The sequence below is a fragment of the Cylas formicarius genome, unplaced genomic scaffold, assembly GCF_029955315.1.
Source record: "Cylas formicarius isolate icCylForm1 unplaced genomic scaffold, icCylForm1.1 PGA_scaffold_2__14_contigs__length_35257938, whole genome shotgun sequence".
Lineage (NCBI taxonomy): Eukaryota > Metazoa > Arthropoda > Insecta > Coleoptera > Brentidae > Cylas > Cylas formicarius.
Genome location: NW_026844319.1, coordinates 34992515 through 35014628, shown reverse-complemented (window position 1 = coordinate 35014628; position 22114 = coordinate 34992515). Strand labels below are relative to the sequence as shown.

The 22114-nt window shown below is 41.4% G+C and overlaps 8 protein-coding genes across 9 annotated transcripts in view; all 8 read left to right on the top strand.

Moving 5' to 3' along the window:
- LOC132698693 (zinc finger protein 91-like) overlaps positions 1 to 2761 on the top strand; it is a 90203-nt gene extending 87442 nt beyond the window's left edge. Inside the window, exon 9 of the mRNA XM_060664887.1 lies at positions 1214 to 2761. Within this exon, the coding sequence (XP_060520870.1) occupies positions 1214 to 2090 (877 nt within the window). The 3' untranslated portion in view covers positions 2091 to 2761. The remainder of the gene's footprint in view (positions 1 to 1213) is intronic.
- LOC132698692 (oocyte zinc finger protein XlCOF6-like) lies at positions 2117 to 3999 on the top strand. Its single transcript, XM_060664886.1, has 2 exons — positions 2117 to 2121; positions 2784 to 3999. Exons 1-2 carry the CDS (start codon positions 2117 to 2119, stop codon positions 3997 to 3999), a joined length of 1221 nt encoding a protein of 406 aa, XP_060520869.1.
- Positions 4000 to 5284: 1285 nt separating this feature from the next.
- Positions 5285 to 8719, top strand: LOC132698691 (zinc finger protein 585A-like). The gene is made up of 4 exons (XM_060664885.1): positions 5285 to 5358; positions 5450 to 6646; positions 7492 to 8624; positions 8691 to 8719. Exons 1-4 carry the CDS (start codon positions 5285 to 5287, stop codon positions 8717 to 8719), a joined length of 2433 nt encoding a protein of 810 aa, XP_060520868.1.
- Positions 8720 to 10257: 1538 nt separating this feature from the next.
- On the top strand, positions 10258 to 11427 carry LOC132698690 (zinc finger protein 595-like). The gene has a single exon (XM_060664884.1). It carries the CDS (start codon positions 10258 to 10260, stop codon positions 11425 to 11427), a length of 1170 nt encoding a protein of 389 aa, XP_060520867.1.
- A 750-nt stretch (positions 11428 to 12177) lies between these two features.
- LOC132698689 (myoneurin-like) lies at positions 12178 to 12875 on the top strand. Its single transcript, XM_060664883.1, has 3 exons — positions 12178 to 12245; positions 12408 to 12799; positions 12865 to 12875. The coding sequence occupies exons 1-3, from the start codon at positions 12178 to 12180 to the stop codon at positions 12873 to 12875; spliced, it is 471 nt and encodes a 156-aa protein (XP_060520866.1).
- Positions 12876 to 14815: 1940 nt separating this feature from the next.
- Positions 14816 to 17881, top strand: LOC132698548 (cytochrome c oxidase subunit 4 isoform 1, mitochondrial-like). The gene is made up of 2 exons (XM_060664693.1): positions 14816 to 16818; positions 17373 to 17881. Exons 1-2 carry the CDS (start codon positions 16532 to 16534, stop codon positions 17644 to 17646), a joined length of 561 nt encoding a protein of 186 aa, XP_060520676.1. The 5' UTR covers positions 14816 to 16531; the 3' UTR covers positions 17647 to 17881.
- Positions 17882 to 17929: 48 nt separating this feature from the next.
- On the top strand, positions 17930 to 19421 carry LOC132698688 (gastrula zinc finger protein xLCGF3.1-like). Its single transcript, XM_060664882.1, has 2 exons — positions 17930 to 17940; positions 18377 to 19421. The coding sequence occupies exons 1-2, from the start codon at positions 17930 to 17932 to the stop codon at positions 19419 to 19421; spliced, it is 1056 nt and encodes a 351-aa protein (XP_060520865.1).
- Positions 19422 to 20499: 1078 nt separating this feature from the next.
- LOC132698383 (F-box only protein 39-like) lies at positions 20500 to 21998 on the top strand. 2 transcript variants are annotated; one of them, XM_060664403.1, is made up of 4 exons: positions 20500 to 20827; positions 20884 to 21133; positions 21235 to 21785; positions 21843 to 21998. In XM_060664403.1, exons 1-4 carry the CDS (start codon positions 20659 to 20661, stop codon positions 21983 to 21985), a joined length of 1113 nt encoding a protein of 370 aa, XP_060520386.1. In that variant the 5' UTR covers positions 20500 to 20658; the 3' UTR covers positions 21986 to 21998. The 2 variants fall into 2 exon arrangements, with proteins under 2 accessions (XP_060520386.1, XP_060520385.1); XM_060664402.1 differs by having other exon boundaries at positions 20863 to 21133.
- The last annotated feature ends 116 nt before the right edge of the window (positions 21999 to 22114 follow it).

Here is a 22114-nt window from a genome sequence, read left to right as displayed (position 1 = left end):
GTGTCTATTAAACTTTTGGAAAAAATCTGTCTTATGACAAGTGTAGACAAACCTAATTCGATACACGAACGTCAAATCATACAGGGTGTCCCGTAACTTAAGCGAATACATATTTTTTTTTACACACCGCAGGTATGTTCAATTCCTATTTAATGTAGGATAACTATTGTTTGTATATACTCTGGAAAATGAAACGGTTTGATTGATTGAAGTTTAACGATCAACATTTGCCAGCTGTATGGAGGATATGCTCTGGATGCACCAAAACTTTGAAATTCGTCGTCACCGTCCAGTTATGTTAAATAAGTTTAATAGACTTTTGACCCATGTTAAAAACACCAGGCACTTAACATAAACAAAATTCTAAAATTGATATCGACTTCAATAGTTCCGTTTGCATCACTGACTATTAGTCCAAATGTCATATCCTCCTCAGCTGGAAATGGACATGGCAAGATAAAGACCGGCCATCGGCCAAATTTACAGAAAATCTGTTAAGCTACAAAAGAACCACAGTATGTTTGTTGACAGGCCACTGCCAGCTCAAGAGGCATCTAAGCTTAATGAGAGTTGAAGAAAACACTACCAAGAAAAGTAGGAAAGAACAACGCACGTGGTATTGCCATTTGTAGGCCTATCGAGAGGGCATTCTCACCTGCTTCGTCTACTTACTATGGAGTCTAATCAGAGAAAAGAATCTACGTAATAGTTCCTTTGGATCCTTAAATCGAATATTGATGTGTTTTTACCATTTTTCACAATATTTCAATTTATATGTCTACTCATATATGGTTTATTCTGCCCTATAAACTCCCTCGCAGTCAGGCGACGCACTCTTTAGTCAACTTCTCTAGTATCAATCCGCAATCACTTGCAAGTGTACTGAGAGATTTAAATGCCGGGGTTAAGATTTGCGGCATCCCATTATCTGCCCATATACTTTGTATGCGGGACTCGTCATCCTTCACACCCATTCCGGGGAAATAGAATGTTGTTGCCACTCAAAAATAGTAACGAACAGCTCAGCCTACACTACACGAGGAATAAATCCAACACTAACACCGAAGTCATCTTCAGTTTGCTTTTAAATACACTCCGAGTGCTGTTTTGGGTTGTTTTTTTTCCTCTCCCTCACCCTATTGCGTGCAAGCACGTGTATTCCTTCCCGCCGCGGATCGAAACCGTCACGGCGACTAACGCCGATCCTTTTTAGGTCGTCCTTACCTGCCATCGAGTGGCAATGCGACGATTGCACCAATACGTTCCCCGACCTGGACCAACTGTGGCTCCACGTAGACAAGCACTGCAAGCCGCCGCACCGAAGACCCAACGGCAAACGCACTTCTCAGTACGACTTCGACTCTAACCTAAACCTGTACACCTGCCTGAGGTGTTCGACTTACTTCGGCGACGAATCTGAACTCAACGCTCACCTCGACAACCACCCGGAGTTCACTTGCTACGAATGCCACGATACGTTTGAGAGCGTAGCCGCTCTCGGAGTGCATTCCGCGCTGCACGATCCGAACAACCTCATCACGTGTCCCATCTGCTCTTACAAGTGCACCAAGAAGAACGTCCTTGTCACTCACGTCCACCTGAAACATCCAAAACGAGAGTACGCTTGCGTGGTCTGTTCCAAGTCGTTCCTGAGCCCGGTCAGTTTGTCCGGACACCAGATCAGACAGCACACAGTCGGACTGTCTCCGATGAACCTGCCTACGTGCGACGAGTTGAAGATTTTCCTGTGCGACACCTGCGGCAAAGAATTTACGACCAAGTACCGTCTCGAACGCCACATCAGTTCGATACACGAGGGTATCAGGCCGCACATGTGTCCCTTTTGCGATCGTTCGTTCGCCGGTAAGGATACGATGCAGCAACACGTCAGGATTCACACCGGCGAGAAGCCGTATTCATGCGAATTTTGCGGCAAGAGGTTCCGACAAGACGGACCGTTCAAAGTACACCTGAGAACCCATACCGGCGAGAGGCCGTACGTGTGCCACCTCTGCAACAAGGGTTTCATCACGAACCAGTGCCTGAAGCAGCACCGTAACAGTTGTGCGCGTGCGGCGCGCATAGCATAGCCTTCGGGTCTCTCAATTCGGTGCTTATGTGGTACCGCCTTTTATACCACTGCTGTGCGGTGAAAAAGAAAAGGAAGTTGTCGTAGGGAGGACGCAAAATCGTGAAAAGTGTTTTCTACGATACATAATTTTAGTTCGCATTTCTGATGGCTGGATGAAAACTTACTTCTGAAAACAATTCTTGAGGCTCACAAAAAAATGGAAAATTTTGCAATTTCATTTTCTTAAACTTATGGGTTTATAAAACGTCCGCCTAATTGCCCCCAACCCTTAAATGCCACGCATTCAATTTATACAACAATAGTTAATACTGCGGCTTCTTCCCCACGACGAACGTCACGTCGACGCCCGGCGAAACTTCGTTAAATGAAATGACAATCGGACATGTTACATATTTTTGTAGTTTGTATAGAAATAAAAAGTTTTCTCGTTTACTTCCTTTGGTCAGATCGGGTTTTTATACGTCGTTGCGTTTTGTTTTCACGCCAATTCCATCGCTTTCGACAATGGCAGTGGTGGTGCTAGTTTTCCAGCAATAACTTGGTAGGTACTCCCGATTAGCGTGAACCCCACCGTTGTTTTAATTAATTAAAAAGTAATGAGTGCGAAATAAAATAAAATTCAGACAATAAGATTTTCATTCCTCCGAGAACGGCAACCAATAAACTTGATTTAACCTTACCGAAATTTCAGGGCGGAGCCGAATCGAACCGTCCGGCAGAAAGATTCGAACCACAGATCGAAATTGAATGACTGGAACTGCTCCAAGTGCCGCGAAGTATTCCCCACCAAAACTCTACTTCGGAGACACAGGACGAGCTGCGATGGCGAATTCGCCCCTCCCAAGAGAAAAACCTCTTCCAAAAAAAACACGTGGTCTTGCAAAATCTGCCTGGAGGTGTTCTCTACCAAGAAACTGCTCCAGGTGCACAAGAAGACCCACGTCGCGGATACCTTCGACGAGGAGGTGCCGTCGTATCGTTACGACGTTCTCCAGGAACTGTACATTTGCGCGACTTGCTCGGCTGAGTTTCAAGACACGAAGGAAGCGGAGGACCACATCCAACTTCACGTCGAGAAGCTGACCTGCAAGTCTTGCGACGCCATCTTCACGTCGCCTTACGATTTGGGTATCCACTCTATCAAACACGACGACCAAGGCAAGGTCCAGTGTCCCTTGTGCTCTTACACCAGCTACAACACGTACAGTTTCAAAGCGCACGTCAACTACGTCCACCTGAAGAAGTTTCCGTTCTACTGCGCCACCTGCGGCAAGGGGTTTAAGCAGTACAAGGTGTACCAAGAGCACCAGAACACCCACGTGGGCGTCAAACCGTTCGTCTGCGTGGTTTGTTCGAAAGCGTTCTGCTTCCACAAGTACCTCATCGTGCACCAGGTGCGCAATCATCAGGTCGGTACTACCGGAGATCGCATCGAGAACGAATGCAGACGCTGCAATCGGTACTTTTTCAAAAAGGAAACCCTCGAACAGCACCAGGCGGAATGTCTACGCAAGAAGAAGGAAAAGAAAGAGAAGAGTCATCTGTGCGACACGTGCGGTCAGAGCTTCACCGAAAAGGCGAAGCTCGTGGAACACTTGAGGGTGCACGCCGGTGACAACCCGTTCGTGTGCTCGTGGTGCGGCAAGGGATTTCCGAAACGGGATTACCTCAAGTGCCACGAGAGAGTGCACACCGGGGAGAAGCCGTACTCCTGCGAGTTCTGCGGCAAGAGGTTCAGTCACCACTCGCCTTTCAGAGTACACAGGAGGACCCATACTGGCGAGAGACCCTACGTCTGCACGTTTTGTTCGAAGGGGTTCACCACGAATCAGGGGCTTAAACTCCATAAAAAGAATTGTCCTGAGAACCAGTTGAATAACATGATTAAATATGGACAGACCGAATGAGACCAATAAAATTGCTTTATCGTGACGATTTGAGTTTTTTTTATATTTTTTATCAGGTTAGAGCAGAGGACATTTCTTTTGCCGATGTAAAAAATGGATCTGCTTTAATATACGTTTCACAAACTCAACTGCTATGTGAGAGTAACAGTTTAAATATTTTGTTCAGCCCAGTCATATTTTTGTATAGTCTGTACCGAATAAAATTCTAATCAGGGCTTTTCATTTTCTATTGATAAGTTAAGCGGAGCGGTGTCAAACGATTCTCAAATTTTCTTGGACTCTAATCTGTCTACCGCGTAAAAGATTCTCAGCCAAAAATCTCTCAACGCCTTCCCCTTATCCCTGGCAAAGAAACAGTTCCCCTCCAGGCAGCTTATGTCTTCAAAATACCGATGAAGAGGTTGGAAAATATTATCAGGGCTAAATAAACATCGGAGTTCATTCAGACTTCAGCCCGTAACAGTATAAGGAGTTTCTGAACAATATCATGAAACAGTTTTATTTGACAACTAAAGGCATCTGTCAAATCTGCTCTTTAGCCCTTGAATATATATGCCTCTCAGTTTTACGTAGTGATCTGAAAAAGCCAACCAACGAAACGACAGCATACAAGTTCGCTTCTAATTATAGAGCAGAAGAACGGAAAATATGTTATACATAAAGTACAAAGCAATACATAACCCGATAAAAATAGAAAAAGAAATAACTTACTAAACAAGGCCGAAATAGTCAACACTTTAATGTCCGCGTGACACTTGCAGTATAATTCAGTGTCATTTTAGAACTAGGCAGGATTAGACAGGAAATAAGCAAGAGTTCTTTTGTTTTCTATTTGCAATTTTTTTCTATTTATCTACAACAATAACTAACCAAATGGACGCTGCCTAACGGCAAGACAGTTTTTTTAACTTATTCCGTTCACTTGATGCTTAAGGAAATACGATTTTATTCCTATAATCTGATTCAGGTAAGTGTTACTGCAACTGAATCAAGAATAAAAACATGATACTTAACTAAAGAAACAAGAAGAAAAAAGTCCTTAAGGTTACGGAGTTAAGGTAAGTTTTAGAAATATTCTGTTTTACTGTACCTAATCAAGTGTAGGCAAAGTGTCACTTTAAAACGTTAGTCACTTCGGCCGTTTCCAGTAATTTGGCCAAGGGCTTTTATTTATTTTAGTTATTTCTGTTTATATTGACATTTATATTTTTTTAAATTAAAATCCATTATTCCAAAATTTCGATTTTGGTGTATGATATGAACCGGTACAGTTGTATACACGATTATGCGGGAAAAGTTCCACCAAAAATCGAAAACGCCCTCGTCGAAACCCAAAACTAGAAGTCAAAGTAGAAATAGGTGCGGGTAGTACCGAGCCTTGGGATCCTACCGACTGCGCCACTTCTAAGATATCGCGACCGCATTCACCCACTAACGCGTCTCGTTTTAGGGAATCTGAGCGTGCGAAGCGTCTACGCCGGCGTATGAAACGCGGCAAAGAAAACTTCCGGCTGCCAAAGACCGAATCCCATCGTCAGCCGTCGAGCTGGCACCGTTGCGACGCGTGCGGCAAAAAGTTCAAGTCGGAGTCGAAACTCGCCGTGCACCAGTGCGGGATCAAGTGCACGGCGATCGAGAAAGCGTACGCTTGCAAAAAGTGCCCCATGACGTTTCCCATGCTCAAACTGTTAAAACAGCACCGGAAGGTCCACGCTCCGAACGAGTTCGTTGAAGTACACACGTTCCATTTCGACGATACGCAGGAAATTTACATCTGCAACACGTGCTCCGCCGAATTCAAAGAGTTGCCGGAAGTGGAGCAACACACCAAGTCGCACACGGAGACTTTCGAATGTTCGATTTGCTCAAGGAAGTTCCAGACGTTGCTGCAACTGGGCACTCACCTCAAGAGCCACGACGACGACGGCCAGATCTGTTGCCCGATGTGCGAGCAGAAGTTCGCCAAACCGTCCCTCCTGGTCAAGCATATCGATCAAAAACACCTGAAGAAGTACATGCACTCTTGCGCCACGTGCGGCAAAGGGTTTCACAGCGTCACGCTGTGGCGGCAACACATGAACGTCCACCTGGGACTCAAACCGTTCACTTGTATAGTCTGCGACGCGAAATTTACGTACTCCAAATCGGTGGTGACGCACCAACTCAAGATGCACCGTGTGGAGATCTTGGGCAGGGACCACGGCACCGAGTGTAGTTTCTGTCGCAACAGGTTCTTGTCGAAAACGTCGCTCGAGAGACACATCGAGCTGGTGCACACCGGGCCGCAAAAGCCCAAGGAGATGAAGTACCTCTGCGATACTTGCGGCAAGGCGTTCTCTTACAAAAACAAAATGGTGGTGCACATGAGGACGCATACGGGTTACAAGCCGTACGCGTGCAAGTTCTGCGGCAAAAGGTTCTCAAAGAGCGGCGAGAAGAACTGCCACCAGAGGATACACACCGGCGAGAGGCCGTACTCTTGCGAGTACTGCGGGAAAAGTTTCAGGCAGTCGGCGCCATTTAAGGTGCACCTCAGGACTCATACCGGCGAAAGGCCATACGTCTGTGACTTGTGCACGAAAGGCTTTACTACGAACCAAGGTCTCAAGCTGCACAAGAAAAATTGTGGCAATCTCTCTGAGTTTAAGTACGATTGAAGTATTATTTATTGTGTTTTTTTTTTAATGAAATATTTATTGATGCCCGACTAATAAATTTTATTATAGGATGGGTCCTTTGATTTCTACCCCTTGGACGCTCTAATAGCAATCATTTTTTGCCCTTGCGATTTTTTTTGCGTGCTACATTCAAATTTCACATAGTCTTTCCGGCCTGGGATTTTATTAATACAATTATTCCGTTTCCAAACAGATCTTTGGAGAAGCAGACGAGAGGGTTTATCAGAAAATAATTGTACTTAAATCGCAAGTATTCAAGAAAACTTGTTCAAAAATTTTGATGTCAATGTAGCCAAATCTTATCTTATATATTTGTAGACACTATCTCGATGTAACTAAATACCTTTTTATACCTATAAATAATATCACTTCAACAAAATATTCCTTCAAAACTCCTTTAATAGAATCTTCATTTTTAATTATTTATGCACCCACAGTGTTTACTTCAAATTTATTTACCTTAGGTTAGGTTTATCTCTTAATATATAAAAATTACGACTTCATCTTTGTGGAGGGCCCAGGTCTGGATCTTTTTTCGTCTAATTTCCTTATTTCTACTTTTGTGGAGATTTGCTAGACCACAATCCTTCGAGGATTTTTTAAAATAAATAACATAACCAAGACCAAGTTTTAGCTACTTTTTCATCAATTGCAAACTTAATTTTATAGCGTCAAACATTTTGGATAGATACAAAATTGCCATTATAAACACATGGCAATCGTAGGCACGCAAGTTGTGAAAGATAACCCTACTATTGGCGGTCATTAAGTCGTTGAAATATCATTTACGTTGCGTAATGGATTTTGTTTTTAGGCGCACGAGGAAGACGAGAAGAACGGCCGTTTCGAAACTTCAAATCCACCATGAGCTCAACATCAAAAAGGAAGATTCGGACAGCGATTCGGAGTACGTGATATTGGCTTCGAAGAGTCGCAGGAATCGCAAAAACGCCCAGAGACGTCAGTACGTTTCGCACAAGAGTTGGCCGTGCAAAAAGTGTTCGGAAGTGTTCGCGACGTTTCGTCAATTAAAAATTCACCGCAAGACGCACGTCAGGGTCGAAACGTTCGAGAAGCACACTTACGCGTTCGCGCAAGACTTGTACGTGTGCAACACGTGTTCGGCCGAGTTCCAAGAGAAAAATGAGGTCGAGGATCACATAAAAAACCACGAGAATCAGTTCCGGTGCGCGAACTGCCACGAGAGTTTCAAGACCGCGTATCAGTTGGGGTGTCACTCTTCGGCTCATAATGAGGACGGGAACGTAAACTGTCCGCTGTGTTCGTACAAGAGTGCGAAAAGAGGCGCTTTGCTCATACACATAAACTACGTCCACCTCAAAAAGTTCGCGTACTTTTGCGAGACGTGCGGTAAAGGTTTCAACGATCACTTGATCTATAAAGAACACAACAACGAGCACTTGGGTGTGAAGCCTTTCGTCTGCGTCGTGTGTGACAAAAGCTTCACCTACACCAGGTACCTGAACACGCACCAAGTGAGAACGCACAGAGTGCCAATCGACGGGCAACTTTTGCCCAATCAATGTCCGTACTGCAACAAGCATTACAGCAAGCCGGAGAGTCTAGAGAAACATCTGGACGAGACCCATTTCAAAACTGGACCACACGAAAAGAAGCACCTGTGCGATACGTGCGGCAAGGGTTTCGCCCAAAGGAGCAAGTTGATCATCCACGAGCGGGTGCATACCGGGTTCAAGCCGTACGGGTGTAGCTACTGCGAGAAGAGCTTCACCAAAAAGGACTATCTCGTGATGCACGAACGGGTGCACAGCGGTGAAAAGCCGTACTCGTGCGGGTACTGCGGCAAGTGTTTCAGTCAGGCCGCACCTTTGAGGATTCACCTGAGGATTCACACGGGCGAGAAGCCCTACGTATGCCACTTTTGTGGCAGCGGATTCACGTCCAGGGGCGCACTGAACATGCATTGTAATAATTGTACGGGTTATGCAGGAGTTGATTATTAAATGGGTTCCGGTTGGCGTGTGTCGATAGACGAAGACGAAGACGTATGGATGATATGAACAGAATTTAATTGCTAAAGTGTTTGGTTTCTGGTTTCGGTGACAATTAAATTATTAAACTCCCTAGTTGACAACGTCCGGGCTCGCTGAACATATGCAGGACTGGGTTCTTCGGGAAAACCTTAACACTTGATAGGAAATCACTTTTTAGGAATTATAAATTCATATAAAATATATTGATGCATTGGATAGGACCCAACGAAATACCACCAACTTCTCGACACATTAAAAAATATAATTTCTTACACTATTTGTTGTATGTTTGCATTGGGGTTTTAATTTAAATATTCAGTTGGTCGAAGTGGCGGAAGAAGAAAAGCATTTTAATAATATTTTGGCATTAAATTAGAAATTGTTGAAGTCAACATTTTTTTTCGAAAATATTTTTTTCTTTTGCCTCCCGCTTGTCTCTTTTTTCGAAAATATTGAGCTGTAAACCTTTAGTAATGTTTAAAAGCTGTACATACTAAATTTTATACAAATCAGAGTAATAGTAAAATCATAATAAAAATATATTTTTTTTGCATCTCGAAGCCGATAAATTTAGGAGTCGTGTTTATAAAGATTTTTTTCATTCAAAAACTGTTTCCTATCAAAGAAATCAAAAACCTGGTCAAACCTGTATTTTTACTGTCCAACTTTCGGATTAATACTCCAAGTAATGGTCTATGGTGTCCAATTCTCGATACTTTTGCTGGATACCTCCTTATATTTAAAAATAGAAAAAGTGTCGAGAAAGGGGCACTCTGTACACCTTAATAATATATAGATAATATTTGCCTGTCAAGCAAACGTACATATAAAGAGACAATAAGACTACGGGATAAGAAATAACGGTTATATTTTGATGAACTTTATTTATTGAAATATATTCCTAGGGCTTTTACGACCAAAATACCATCTTAGTCAATGATGTGAGTGAGTCTAAAAACTTTTCTGCTCGCTTGTCATCTCAGAGTAGTCATAATTTGTCAACTCACCTTTGTCTGAATTTTTCTACTATAAATAGAATGTATATGTATCATGGTCGGAGACATTTAGTTTTAAGATATTTTTATAACTGTTATGTAAATAGTATTCGAAATAAATATTCGTTTATGTTGCTAGAGGCTTTGTATCAGCAATTAGCGCCCTTCAAAAATTAAATTGCAATCGTACCCGCTACGGTTGTGAAAGACCTTGTGCCGTACTTCGATGCCTTATTTAATTTGATGTGCTCAAATTAAATGTACCGATAGCGATGTAAATAAACTTCCGATTGATTAGTTTCGTGATATTTAATTTTTAATTTTAAAATATCCTGTATAACAATTATGTACAAATACCCCAAGAATAAACGTATTTTCAAATTTTTAAAAGCTGTGTATTCCTATTGCTGATGAAAACATTTGAAAAAGTACGTGCAACTCTCGACCTCGTTTGTGCAAAAACCTTTCAGTTTTAATCGATGGCTTCGTAGTTAAAACAGAAATAATTTACTTGGTAATCATTTTAAGTCTGTGAACAACTCTCGCTTCTCAAAATGGCTGGGCATTCGAATGACCGACGTCGCGTCATCGACGCCAATAGCGGGACGCATCAAGTGCATGCCTATTTTTAGGTACGTCAAATTCGAGCCACTGAAGGAATTTGGTCCCCCCAAAAGCGCGTCGGTTCCCCGCCGTCTCAAAAAATCTATTTTTCGGTGTCCCGCTTGCTCAAAAGAATTTCCCAACGTCAGGCTGCTCAACTTTCATCGGAAAGTCCATCAGGAAACGACGCAACATTCGTTCAGCTTCAACGAGGACACGGCGAGGTACATCTGCCAGGTTTGCGACTCGAGTTTTGCCACCAAATCGAACGTGGAGAAACACCTTAATGTCCACGCGTACTCGTGTAAGTCCTGCGACCTCAAATTTCTACGACCCTACATCCTAGGCTGTCACATGGCTGAACATGATCCCGACCAAATGGTATGCTGTCCTCTCTGCTGTTACAAGTCCCCCCTGGCTTGCAACCTAAATTTTCACATCAATTCGGTCCACCTGAAGACTATCTCGTATAAGTGTCACGCGTGCAGCTCGTCATACACATCACCCAACAACCTCAGCGATCACGTCAACGTGGTGCACAACAAAACCGACCCGTACGAATGCGTGGTGTGCCAGAGAAAGTTTATTTTGGCCACCAGTATGCACAGACACCAAATCAATACGCACCGTCCTCTGGTGGAAGGCGACGTTCCATCCACCTACTGCATCGTCTGCAAGAGGATGTTCCAGACCGTGGCGTCGCTCCACAAACATATGAAGGTGCGTCATCACGACCGTAAGAAGGAAGGGAGACGGGAGAGGTTCGTGTGCGACATCTGCGGCAAGGACTTCGCTCACCGTCAGGCGTTGAGACTCCATCAGAAGGGACATAGCGGCGTGAAGCCTTATCAATGCCGGTTCTGTCCCAAAACGTTTAAGGCGATCGCGCTGAGAAATGTTCACGAGAAGACCCATTCGGTGGAGAGGCCTTTCGCTTGCGAATATTGCGGCACCTGTTTTAAAATCAAAGAGGGTTTGCGAAGGCATATCAAGACTCACAGTGACGTCAAACCGTTTAGGTGCGACGTGTGCAGTAAGGAATTTAGGCGCAGGGAACACTTGAAGTTGCACTCAAAGAACTGCCAGAATATCATCGCGAGGGAGGCGAGGCGACTGATTAAGAAGGACAAGAGTTGAGATGTTGGTGTAATTTTAATTTAATAAAAACTAAAAAGATGGTCTTTTTGTTGGGATATAGTTGATTAAGAGGGAGTAGCCGTAGTGACTCTTCGAGTTGTGGGCGGTGTGTTTTGCGCATAGTCGAAGGTAAGCTAAATTTATAAAAACCGAGGTCCAAAAAATGTTTTTGTTCAACTTGTTATGCGAACATTTATTCTTATAAAAAGAGCTTTAACTATTTCCGATTTTGTGCTTCATTGGGCGCACTGATTTTTTAAACGCTCCGTATAGTTAAAGTCTGGTGATGCCAAAAAACAATCTAAGGCGTTTTAGATTACAGATATATAAAGTAATAAGATCTCACAATCAGTTTTTCCAAATTTGAACATATTACACAAAAAATGGCAATTCAGTGCTCGCTCGTTATCGTCATAAATTCATTATTCAGATATACCATATTCGTTAAATAAAATTGCGATATGAATGTTTATTCAGACAAGTTGCTGCCGTAGAGTCTGTAATTGCTTTGGTTGGTTAGGAATCCGTATCTATCTTAATCTGTTTCTACAGTAATGATATGTCCTTTTAGTAAATAGAAGATCATTAACTATAATAATCTGAGTAGCGTCTTAATAATAAAATATTTATAAATAATAATAAAATCTAATTCACATTAGCGGGAGACCTACAAATAATGTCGCTGGCGTCTTTATTGTGGTATTTTATCCGCAACATCAAAATATAGGGCGAAATTACGAAGAGGAGAAAATGGAAACATCGGCAGTAGCCGGCACTTCGTTCACAAACATGACGGTACGTGGAATAAGTTCGGTACAGTAGGTTCGATGGTTTGACAAATTAATTATATTAATTGTATTAATTCGAATCATTCACCCATACACTTGAAATTTTCGCTTATGAAATATAGGTCTGGAAAATAAGCCGACGTCGCCGGCCGATCCCGATCACGTCCGAATCTAACCGACCTCTATTTTTAGGCACAAATCCAAAAAGTACGAACTCAAGGTCAAAGCGAACGACAAACTCTTACCCAAAGGGAAAACCGTCTACCATTGTGACGTGTGCGACCGCGACTTCAACCGTCGAATCAACTTCTTAAACCACGCCCACAAGCAGCGATTTCGGCGGAGGGAATCGGCACAGCAGCACGACACTAACAACGAACCTCAACGTCAGACTTACCAGTGCGATATGTGCAAAAAGGTCCTCGTTTCTAAAAACGGTCTGATCACCCACCACAAGCGCCACCTGAGAATGTATTCGCACAAGTGCGAGATCTGCGAAAAGCCGTTTTACGACTCTCACAGTCTGAGGTTGCACATCAATTCGCGACATACGGGTAAGGACAAGTTCGTGTGCGACTTGTGCGGTAGACCGTGTTATGATCACGTCGCATTGAGAAACCATAGGGACAAGCACGACCTCGACTACAAGAAACGGTCTAAGGTATGTTTACATTGCAACTACGAAGGACTAAAAAGGAGATAAAGGGAAATTTGTGTCCCTGCTTCAATCGTGTTTCAAATTTTCGATGTTAACTAACCAAACGCAAAATTTTTATTTATATTTAGTAGATATTTGCCGCCAATATTTAACAAGCAAGATGTTCAGGGGTATAAAATAGGTAAATTGTCAAGAAACTGGTCACGGTCAATCAAATACCTGTTTTTGTTTGAAAGGCTAACATGAACAGAATTTTCTGATTCATTTTGCCAACATTGCTGCTTGTCTTCTTGCTAGCCCTCCTTAGTTGTAACGATTTAAGTTTTACTGCAGTAAATCCAGTTTATATTGGTTCATACTATACAATTGGCATTTTGAATTTTATGATTCAAATTTTCCCAACAAGCTTAATTATTCAAATAAATCAAAAAATATATATTTTTTCTATTCATATTTATTGTTAGAGAGATATCTTTCCTCCACAATGGTGGACAACAACAAGAAACGACAGTACATACTAAGCATATCTTTCTTTCAAGTGTCAGCTTCGAAAATATACCTTTTTTTCAAAAAACGAATTACATTTTGTTAAGTGATATAAGGAAAAGGGTTGTACTAGATATATTTACAGATATACGTAAATCTTTGGTCGCTATAAACCGTTGAAAGCAGGGTACGGTTCTGCTTTGAGTTGAATTTTATTAAATTTTGCTAATTATTGTGAAAAAATGTCTTTTCACCCGTTGCCCATTTGTCACGCTCGCGTCACTCGTGTAACCCAATTGACAGATGCTTTACGTGCTTTTAAAGCCTGTATAGCACCAACCGTTAGCAGAATTCCTAAAAATTCAAGACAAAATAATGAATATACGACAACGTAGAATTGTTCGCGTGGAAGTAATAAAACCTCCTTCAAATGAGTGCCAAAAGGTTGAAATTTTTTTATGTATTATATAAAAATTAAAATATACAAAAATAAACAAGTAGTCAAGATCCCACATTTCTTAGTTAATGCCTTGCTGAATGTCGTTTCGCCCGTTCGTCGTGCTGAATTGTAATAGCTTGATAACGATGTTTTCAAAAACGTCCGAATTCATGACCACTTCCGAAGCTACGGTAATACCTGTTGACAAGCTTGGCGGGCACCGGTTATATTTATGTCTTCCAACAAGCTCCATTAAAATCTTAGCTTTAAAATAAAAAGTGTGAAAAAAGTGGCTTGCACTTTTATCAGTAGCGGACAGATAAAAAATAAATTTATTGTAAAAAGATTATCTACGCCTAAGTACTAACTGACCATAACCTCTCATTTTATTACTCCACACTTTTCCGACTTAACCTATAACGACATTTTTTTCACTATTTGCATCGAAAGTAAACCTGATTCCTTATACCAAAAAGAAGTTTGTTGTGGTATTAGTGATAAGCGTTGTGTTACATTCAATTTTATATGAGTTTAGTATTGTGATTATAGCTAAATGGTATTAATAAATATTATCATTATCGCAAGGTTAAGTGTGAGATCTGCGCGGTCGAATTCCTCGACGAGAAATACCTGAAGATCCACACGAAGAATAAGCACGGCGATGATTCGAAATTCGTGTGCGAGCTGTGCGGTAAAAAGCTGTACTCCAAGTTCAGCCTCAAGGACCACATGAACGTCCACGGCGGCCTCAAGCCGTACAAATGTCCGTACTGCGGAGTTGGGTTCGCCAACTCGACGACCCTCAGGCTGCACGAAAGGCGACACACGGGAGTGAGACCGTATAAGTGCACGTTGTGCCCCAAAGCGTTCACCCAGAACCACAGCTTGAAGGTTCACCTGAAGCTACACACCGGGGAGAAAACATTCTGTTGTACCGTGTGCGGAAAAAGTTTCGTCTCTGCCAGCGTGTTGAAGGCGCACATCAAGAATGCCCACAAGGCCGAGTGAAGGGCCAGGATTCGGTTCATTCATACAGGGCGCCATCAAATTTACGTCATATAATTTAATAATACTTAGTTTTCTCGGTAGAATAAGTATTACCGTACATATATATTTTTAACGTACAATTTTCGGTATAATTAAAATTTGGTATCATTACATAAATAAAAAAAAATGATATGTAGCATTTCTGATAATTGTTTTCTGAAGTTAGAACCTTATCGTTGTGGGATGTTTTCTAAAAAACTTTGAGCCAGAGGGGAGCACTTGGCATTGTTATTTTTAACCGAATGTTTGTGGCTCGAGGTCCTCTTGTGAAGGTATCGTTTTGACTGAACGTTCCTCATTACAGTCTTTGCATTATAATTTGTAGACCGCATCCGTTACCTAGTTTCAACTACTGGTCTAATTTTTGTGAAGCATTGATTGCTGACGTTACTGTACTTATGAACGACTCTAATGTTAGACGATAATTCAGACCGATGCGTTCTAATTAAAAAACGAATTAAATTATATGATGTAAATTGTCGAACACTCCGTATATACGAAACGTTCGTGACACAAAATTATCTGTCAATAATTTGCAAATAACTTCTTTTCGTTCCCACAGCACCTGTTTTTTTTTGTGGCATTATTTTACTTTTACCATTATTTCGTTTTGTAAGCGAAATTATTCGCAGTTTTCTAATTTGACAAGTAGTATTGTGCAAATTAAACTGGCAGTGTGATCATAAATAATAATAATATCAACAAAAAAAATATAAATAAATGAAATTTGCCACTCATAACTGATTATTCCTACACCTTTCGGTAATCTTGTTATGGAATGAGTCAACTAAACTTAGTTCATTGGACATCGGAGTTAACACGGGGAAAAACATTGTTACGACGAATGGCGGATTTCAGTTGGTTAGTTTTGGCAGTTTCGGTGGTAAGGTGGAAGCCTTAAACTGTATGCCCTAGATTGTTTGTATAATTATCATTATAATAATTGTCCATTATAAAGTTATGGACAATGCAATGTAATCCAGAGAAGAATCTTTAATATTTTTCGCAGACAGAGATGGTCCATTTGGAATCCAACCATCTTTAGAGGCATCATGCAAAATAGTTATTCTTTTACCTCTTTTTGATATCAGTTGAGTCAACCCAACCCTTTTCCGAGGTATCATAAATGTCGAACCAGGTTTCCTCCAAGTAAATAATTGGCCTTTGTTGTTCTCTGTAAATCATAATTTTTTCTAGATATCCCAGTCGCCATTTCCGAATTCTAAAAGATTCCATTAAAACTTGCCTTTCGTCAATTTTTTTAAATGTAAAACCCGTGTGTTGAATACACTTCTAACTAACCAAAGAATATTAAACACAGGTAGGTATAAAATTGTTTTCTATTACGGGCCACAATTTTACCTGAATTTAAATTCCGAGACTAATAATAATAGTAATAATCTTGTTGCATTGCATGCTAATGACCACCCTTGGATAATCCCATTCAATTTGTTCAATCACCTACTTTCCCTAAAGCTATATGCATTAAATGGTAAATTAAATAAAATGGTTCAATTAAAAATGGCGGTGTTTCGGTAGGCCCTTTTTTAACTTTACGACCTGGCTTCCTAAAGTACCTTTGTGACACCAGATTTGACTAGGTTAATATTCGAACACGTGGCCAACCGATACTGCGCAGTAGGCTTCGGCCCGTCGTACGTCAAAATATAATTTGACGGGGGCGCAATGTTTTCGGCGGTGTTGAGGACGGCTTTGGGGACACGGCTTCGGGGATCTCTGCAAGCTTTCCGTATTCCGGCAGCCCGAATCTCTGAGTACGATCGTATGATAATCGGCAACCGGGAGGTCGTGGGTTTCGGTTCCAACGGGCAGCCGAGGTACATGGACAACTCGACGTTCCCTTTTCCGGCCGTCAGATGGAAAGAACCCACCGCGGAGATCCGCGCTTTACGCGAGAAAGAGAAAGGCGACTGGAAGAACCTCACTAAAGACGAAAAGAAACAGCTCTACCGGTAAGTGCTCGAAACGTATACGATGTGGACAAGCATATATTGCACACATTATGGACTGGCTTTAGAGGGACATCCATAAGCAAAGGGAAGCAGGCACCAAAATTAAATAATCAACCAGAAAAAATAGTAAATGACATATTTAGAAAACGCATAAACCTATTTATATTAATTAATTACTCGAAAACATTTTAGCAGACTTTGCAAAACTTTTTGGGTTAATCAAAATAAAATTATGCATTCCAGTGGCGTCCGAGATTGATATTTAAAGGAAAAATCAGGGTGCGCCACTACTTTTTTCGTGTCTAGCTTCGTGTTTCTAAAAGATAGCAATAAACAACAACAAAAAATCCTAAAGCGGTAAGGATGGTGGCCGAAAAAGGAAGTAGTGCTAAAAGTATTCCCTTTTTTGAGCGTTTATTTTTTATTACCACGGGCCCCGCCCAAAAGCCGTATTCCATATTTTTTTAAACCGAGTTACATACATAAAACTTTCTCTCATGCTGAAAGACACTTAATTTATGCAAAAAACAACTCAGTGTCTGACTGTGTTTCAGGGCTTCGTTTCGTCAAACGTTCACGGAAATGCACGCGCCGACAGGGGAGTGGAAAACCTCTTGGGCCATAGCCCTAGTGCTGATATCGGTATCGCTTTGGCTATCTTATTTTCTGAGAACCGTAGTGTCCCGTCAAGTGGGGATGCCAGAGAGCTTTAGCAAGGAAAGCCGCGAGCTACAGTTCAGGAGGATGCTCGACCTGCAAGTGAACCCAATCACGGGCCTGTCGTCGAAGTGGGACTACGAGCGGGACACCTGGAAGTCAAGCAAATGAAGTTTCTTTTTTCCCTTATGCTTGAAATAATTTGTTTTGAATGATTGAATAAATAGATCTATTTATTATTTATCTATTTTTATAAAAACAATAATAGAATAAAATATTTATTGCATAAACAAAATTAGAGTAAATCAAAAAACAAAATATTTACATGACAGGACCATTGCAAAAGCGTCATTTTACCACGTGACTTTCTTGTCCCAGGGTAGAAAAAGTTCCTTTCTGTGCTGCTATACCGTAAGTAAACCATAATCACTCACTGTAAATGAAACTTTGGTAAATGTGTATCAAGTAAATTTATTTTAAATGATAGTAAAATTTTTTAAAATATTTGAATATTGAAGGTCAATCAGATTTCTGCAAATTCATTTTGCACGAAAATGTTCGGAGCAATGTTTCTGGAATAAGAGGCTGTCATTTGTCCCTCGACCTTGACCACCATTCATTAAATTATAAGTCATTTCAATAACACCAAGACAAGACAAGAAGGAATTAAAATTCATAACATCAAAAGCCTGAAGAAGAGACTATTTGATTTTTTTTTCTGCAATTTTTGCATATTATTGGCAGCATCACTTTAGGCTCATCGGTTTGTTTTTTGTCATCGTGCATGAAATATCTCCAGTCGCGTTTTTCCTTTTTAGCGTAACACCCAACAAATGGTGCCGATACGTTAAGCTTGTCCGCACCTTTAGAACTGTCGCTTGACAAGCAAATTATTTTTTAGGGCCGCGATTAGAAGCCAACCGACCCGACCCCGTAGCAAATGGAAGTGTAAAAAGTGTCTCCTCCATTTCGACAGTCCAAACGATGCGAAAGCGCACTGCAGCGGTGACCTACCGATCGAATTCCAGGAGGATATCACGTACGCGTACGACGAAACGTCGGAAGCCTACGTATGCCACATGTGTTCGGCCGAATTTCAAGCGGAGGACGAGATCCGACGCCACCTGGCTCGCCACGAACCTAAACACGTATGCCGCGTGTGTTCTGTGCCGTTTAAAACTCTGAGGGAACTGTGCTGCCATCAAACGGCGCACCGGCAAAACGGTAAACTAAACTGTCCCATCTGTCAATACCGCACGTCCTACCGTTCGAATTTGCTTACTCACCTGTACGCCGTCCACTTGTCAGTGTACCTATGCAAAGTTTGCGGCAAATCGTGCTCGAACGAGAGGAAACTCAAAGAACACGGACTAGTGCACTCGACGGAGAGACCTTTCGTTTGCGTCGTGTGTTCGAAAACTTTCCCTCATCACAGATCATTGATCAGTCACCAGGTTAGGTTTCACGTGGTGTCGTACGCTGCAGTGGGGCGTCAGTACGATTGCGATGTGTGCAAAACGGCATACAAGACTCCGGGAGTACTCCAGTTGCACGTGGAGAGGGCACACAGAAAACAGGCGAAGGCGACTAATCGGGCGTCGAAGAAATGCCTATGCGACATGTGCGGTCAGAGCTTCAGCACTATGGTACACCTCAACAAGCACCTCGTCTCCCATACGGATTACAGGCCCTTCGTGTGCTCCGAGTGCGGCAGGGCGTTCAAGCACAATTACGCCCTCACTTACCATCAGAGGATACACACAGGCGAGAGACCGTTCAGGTGCGGGTACTGCGACAAGAATTTTCGTCAGAACACGCCCTTTAGGGTCCATCTGAGGACGCACACCGGCGAAAAGCCATACGTCTGCAGATTGTGCCGCAAGGGCTTCACTACGAACCATGGATTGAAAGTGCACATTAAAAACTGCTCTGTCGTTATTGGTTAGTTTGTTTATTTGCAATAAAAAATGTTGACGGGATGGCCCCGGAATTCGCCTTGACTGAATTCTAAATTACATTTTTTCTATGACAGTAAATCTAAATTAATAACTATTGCTATTATTGTTACGTGTTTAATATAACTCCTCAGTATTTTTGTGTACAGCTACTCTAATTTATATAAAATAATATATAATTTTAATATTTGTATTAGTTTTTTACTTGCAGTGTTTTTTTATGGTTGAGGTGACAGATTTAACATCCCAAAATAAAGCCAAATGCATAAAAAAATAATATTTCTAAAAATATCAACGTTTATTTAGTTTAATTAAGTTGTTTGTCAAATTTGAAGCAACCCAAATCGAATAGCGGTGGAAACGTGGTATGTAACCGCGAAATTAAAAAATAATTCGTATATAACCCAGTTGACAGACTAATAATACAAAAGGACATTGCAAGGCGCAATAATACAAGTAAATATACGTACGTTATTCAGACATGAAAAACCTATTTATTTAATAACTCAGCAGTAATGGGAAGACGTAATTAAAGATCAAACCGTCCCAAGAAACACTAAATTTTTTGGGCGCACATAATTTTTTTGTTACTTTTTAATTGGGTTTATCTCAATTAGATTATACACCCATTTTCCGGCATCCGCCGAGGAAAATCAACCCAATACAATTTTTCACGCAAACAACACCCCAGGCTTCCGGTGGGAATCGAACTCACAACCTCCGGCAAGCTCTAATTGGCAGGTCAACGCCTTACCAACCGAGCCAATTCTCGGTCTCTCGTACATAACTGCACAAACCGATCGACGACAAATAAACGTGTGTACAGATTCTGCTTCTCAACTGCAACGGAAGACGTGCGGGCAATAGCCGACCAGTTTTCCTCCATTGACGCAATTGAGGTAAAATTGTAAGACACCATATAAGTAAATAAACATTAAATTGGCCATAGCGATAACTTTAATTTATTTTTGAATTTAACTTTTTTTACTTTGCCCACGTCTAGTATCAAATAATGAAAGAAAACGGAACCAGAACGGTCACTTTTTACCTTTCCGTTTGTTGTCAATCTTTGTTTTTCGACGACCGAACCTGTCACTTTTTGTTTCATTTTTTTTAATTTTTCGTGAAAAATCGAATGTACGAACGTATCGAAGCAGCTGAAAACTTAGGAAAATCCTTTGAAATCGTTGTATGATGACAAGCGGCCACCGCCAAAAAAACAGGACCAATGCGGGACTGGAGGTACGTCCCTGAATTAGCGTTGCGCGAGGTATATAAAAGTTTAGGCAGAAGGGATAGGCTGTCATGTACGTTGGTATGTCCGCAATGGAGGAACGCGATGGACTACGTCGGTTTATGGCGTAAAATGACTGTACACATCGACTCTGACTTCACAGGTTTGTCCGTCTATGCCTACGATATAATTTCGTAGTTTCGTCGGACTTGTTTTTAGAGCCCAGCACTATTTTCCTTACGAGATACTACCACAAGTATTTACAGTCGTTAGACTTAAGTTGGGCGACACCCGCTTTGAGCCAAAGTAAATGGTCGCATTTGAGATATGACGACCTAACGAAAAAAGTCGGTCGGTATTTGATAATACTCTACGACAGTTACGTCCAGCTAAGTCATTTAAAAATTTCCGATTGGTACAATATATTTCACATGCGAAAACTTAGCTACTTTCTGATTCGATTCATAAAGTAAGTAATTTGCCGGTTACTATTCTTTGCGACGAATGCGCCTCTTCCTCCTTTTATTCTGCGGCCCTGTGTCCATCGTCTGGAGAACGTTCTATTTCTAGGTACCAACATAATCTTAGAACGCTTCACCTCAGCAACGCCAACTTTTACGCGATCGATTTCTCAAAAATTTTGGCATCTTGTATGAACTCTTCAACCTGCTTGGTCGAATTGAACGTGCGCTATTCATCGGCTTACGCGAAAAAAAGATTTGACGGATGGATATTCGCGAGTTGTTTGGAAACATTCGTCAGTTTGCGAGAGTTGACTGTTGATTACTGGATTTTTTGCGACTTCGCGGTCAAGGTACAAACGGAAAATCATAATTTTGTCAAAGCGAAAATAATCCTCAACGAAAACGAGGGTGCGTCGGAAAATTTACCGGAAATTACAAGCGAAAATTGGAGCAATATGCGAAAAATCTTTCCAAATTTGACCGTTCACTTATTAATCGATCGAGCATTGAAATTCGATGAAATCGATCTCATATTGAAACCTCAGATGCCATTAACGCATTTCTCGTCGCGTTTGTTCTTCGAAGACGTTCAGGATGATAGTTACGAATACAAACAAGCGCTGAAATTATTAGCAGATCGGTTTAAAAAGACCATAGGTATTCAACATCATAGGTGTGCGTCGTGAAAAGTACAAATGCGGAATTATTTTTTAGAATCTGTCAAGCTGGAAATAGATCTGGACTCGAAACGTTTAACAAGAGAAATTCATTATATACTCTTCAGATGTAAGAAACTGAAATCCCTCCGCTACAATTGCGAAGAATTAATGACTGGACGCATTCTTTTACTGCGATAATTAGGTGATTTTGGGGTGTAAGCTAATAGAAAATTAAATGAATTATTGATGAAAGATGCACTTTCATTTGTCGTCACAGATCTCTAAAATATGTTTCGAGGTCTGGGATAAAAGGCCAGATACAGAAAA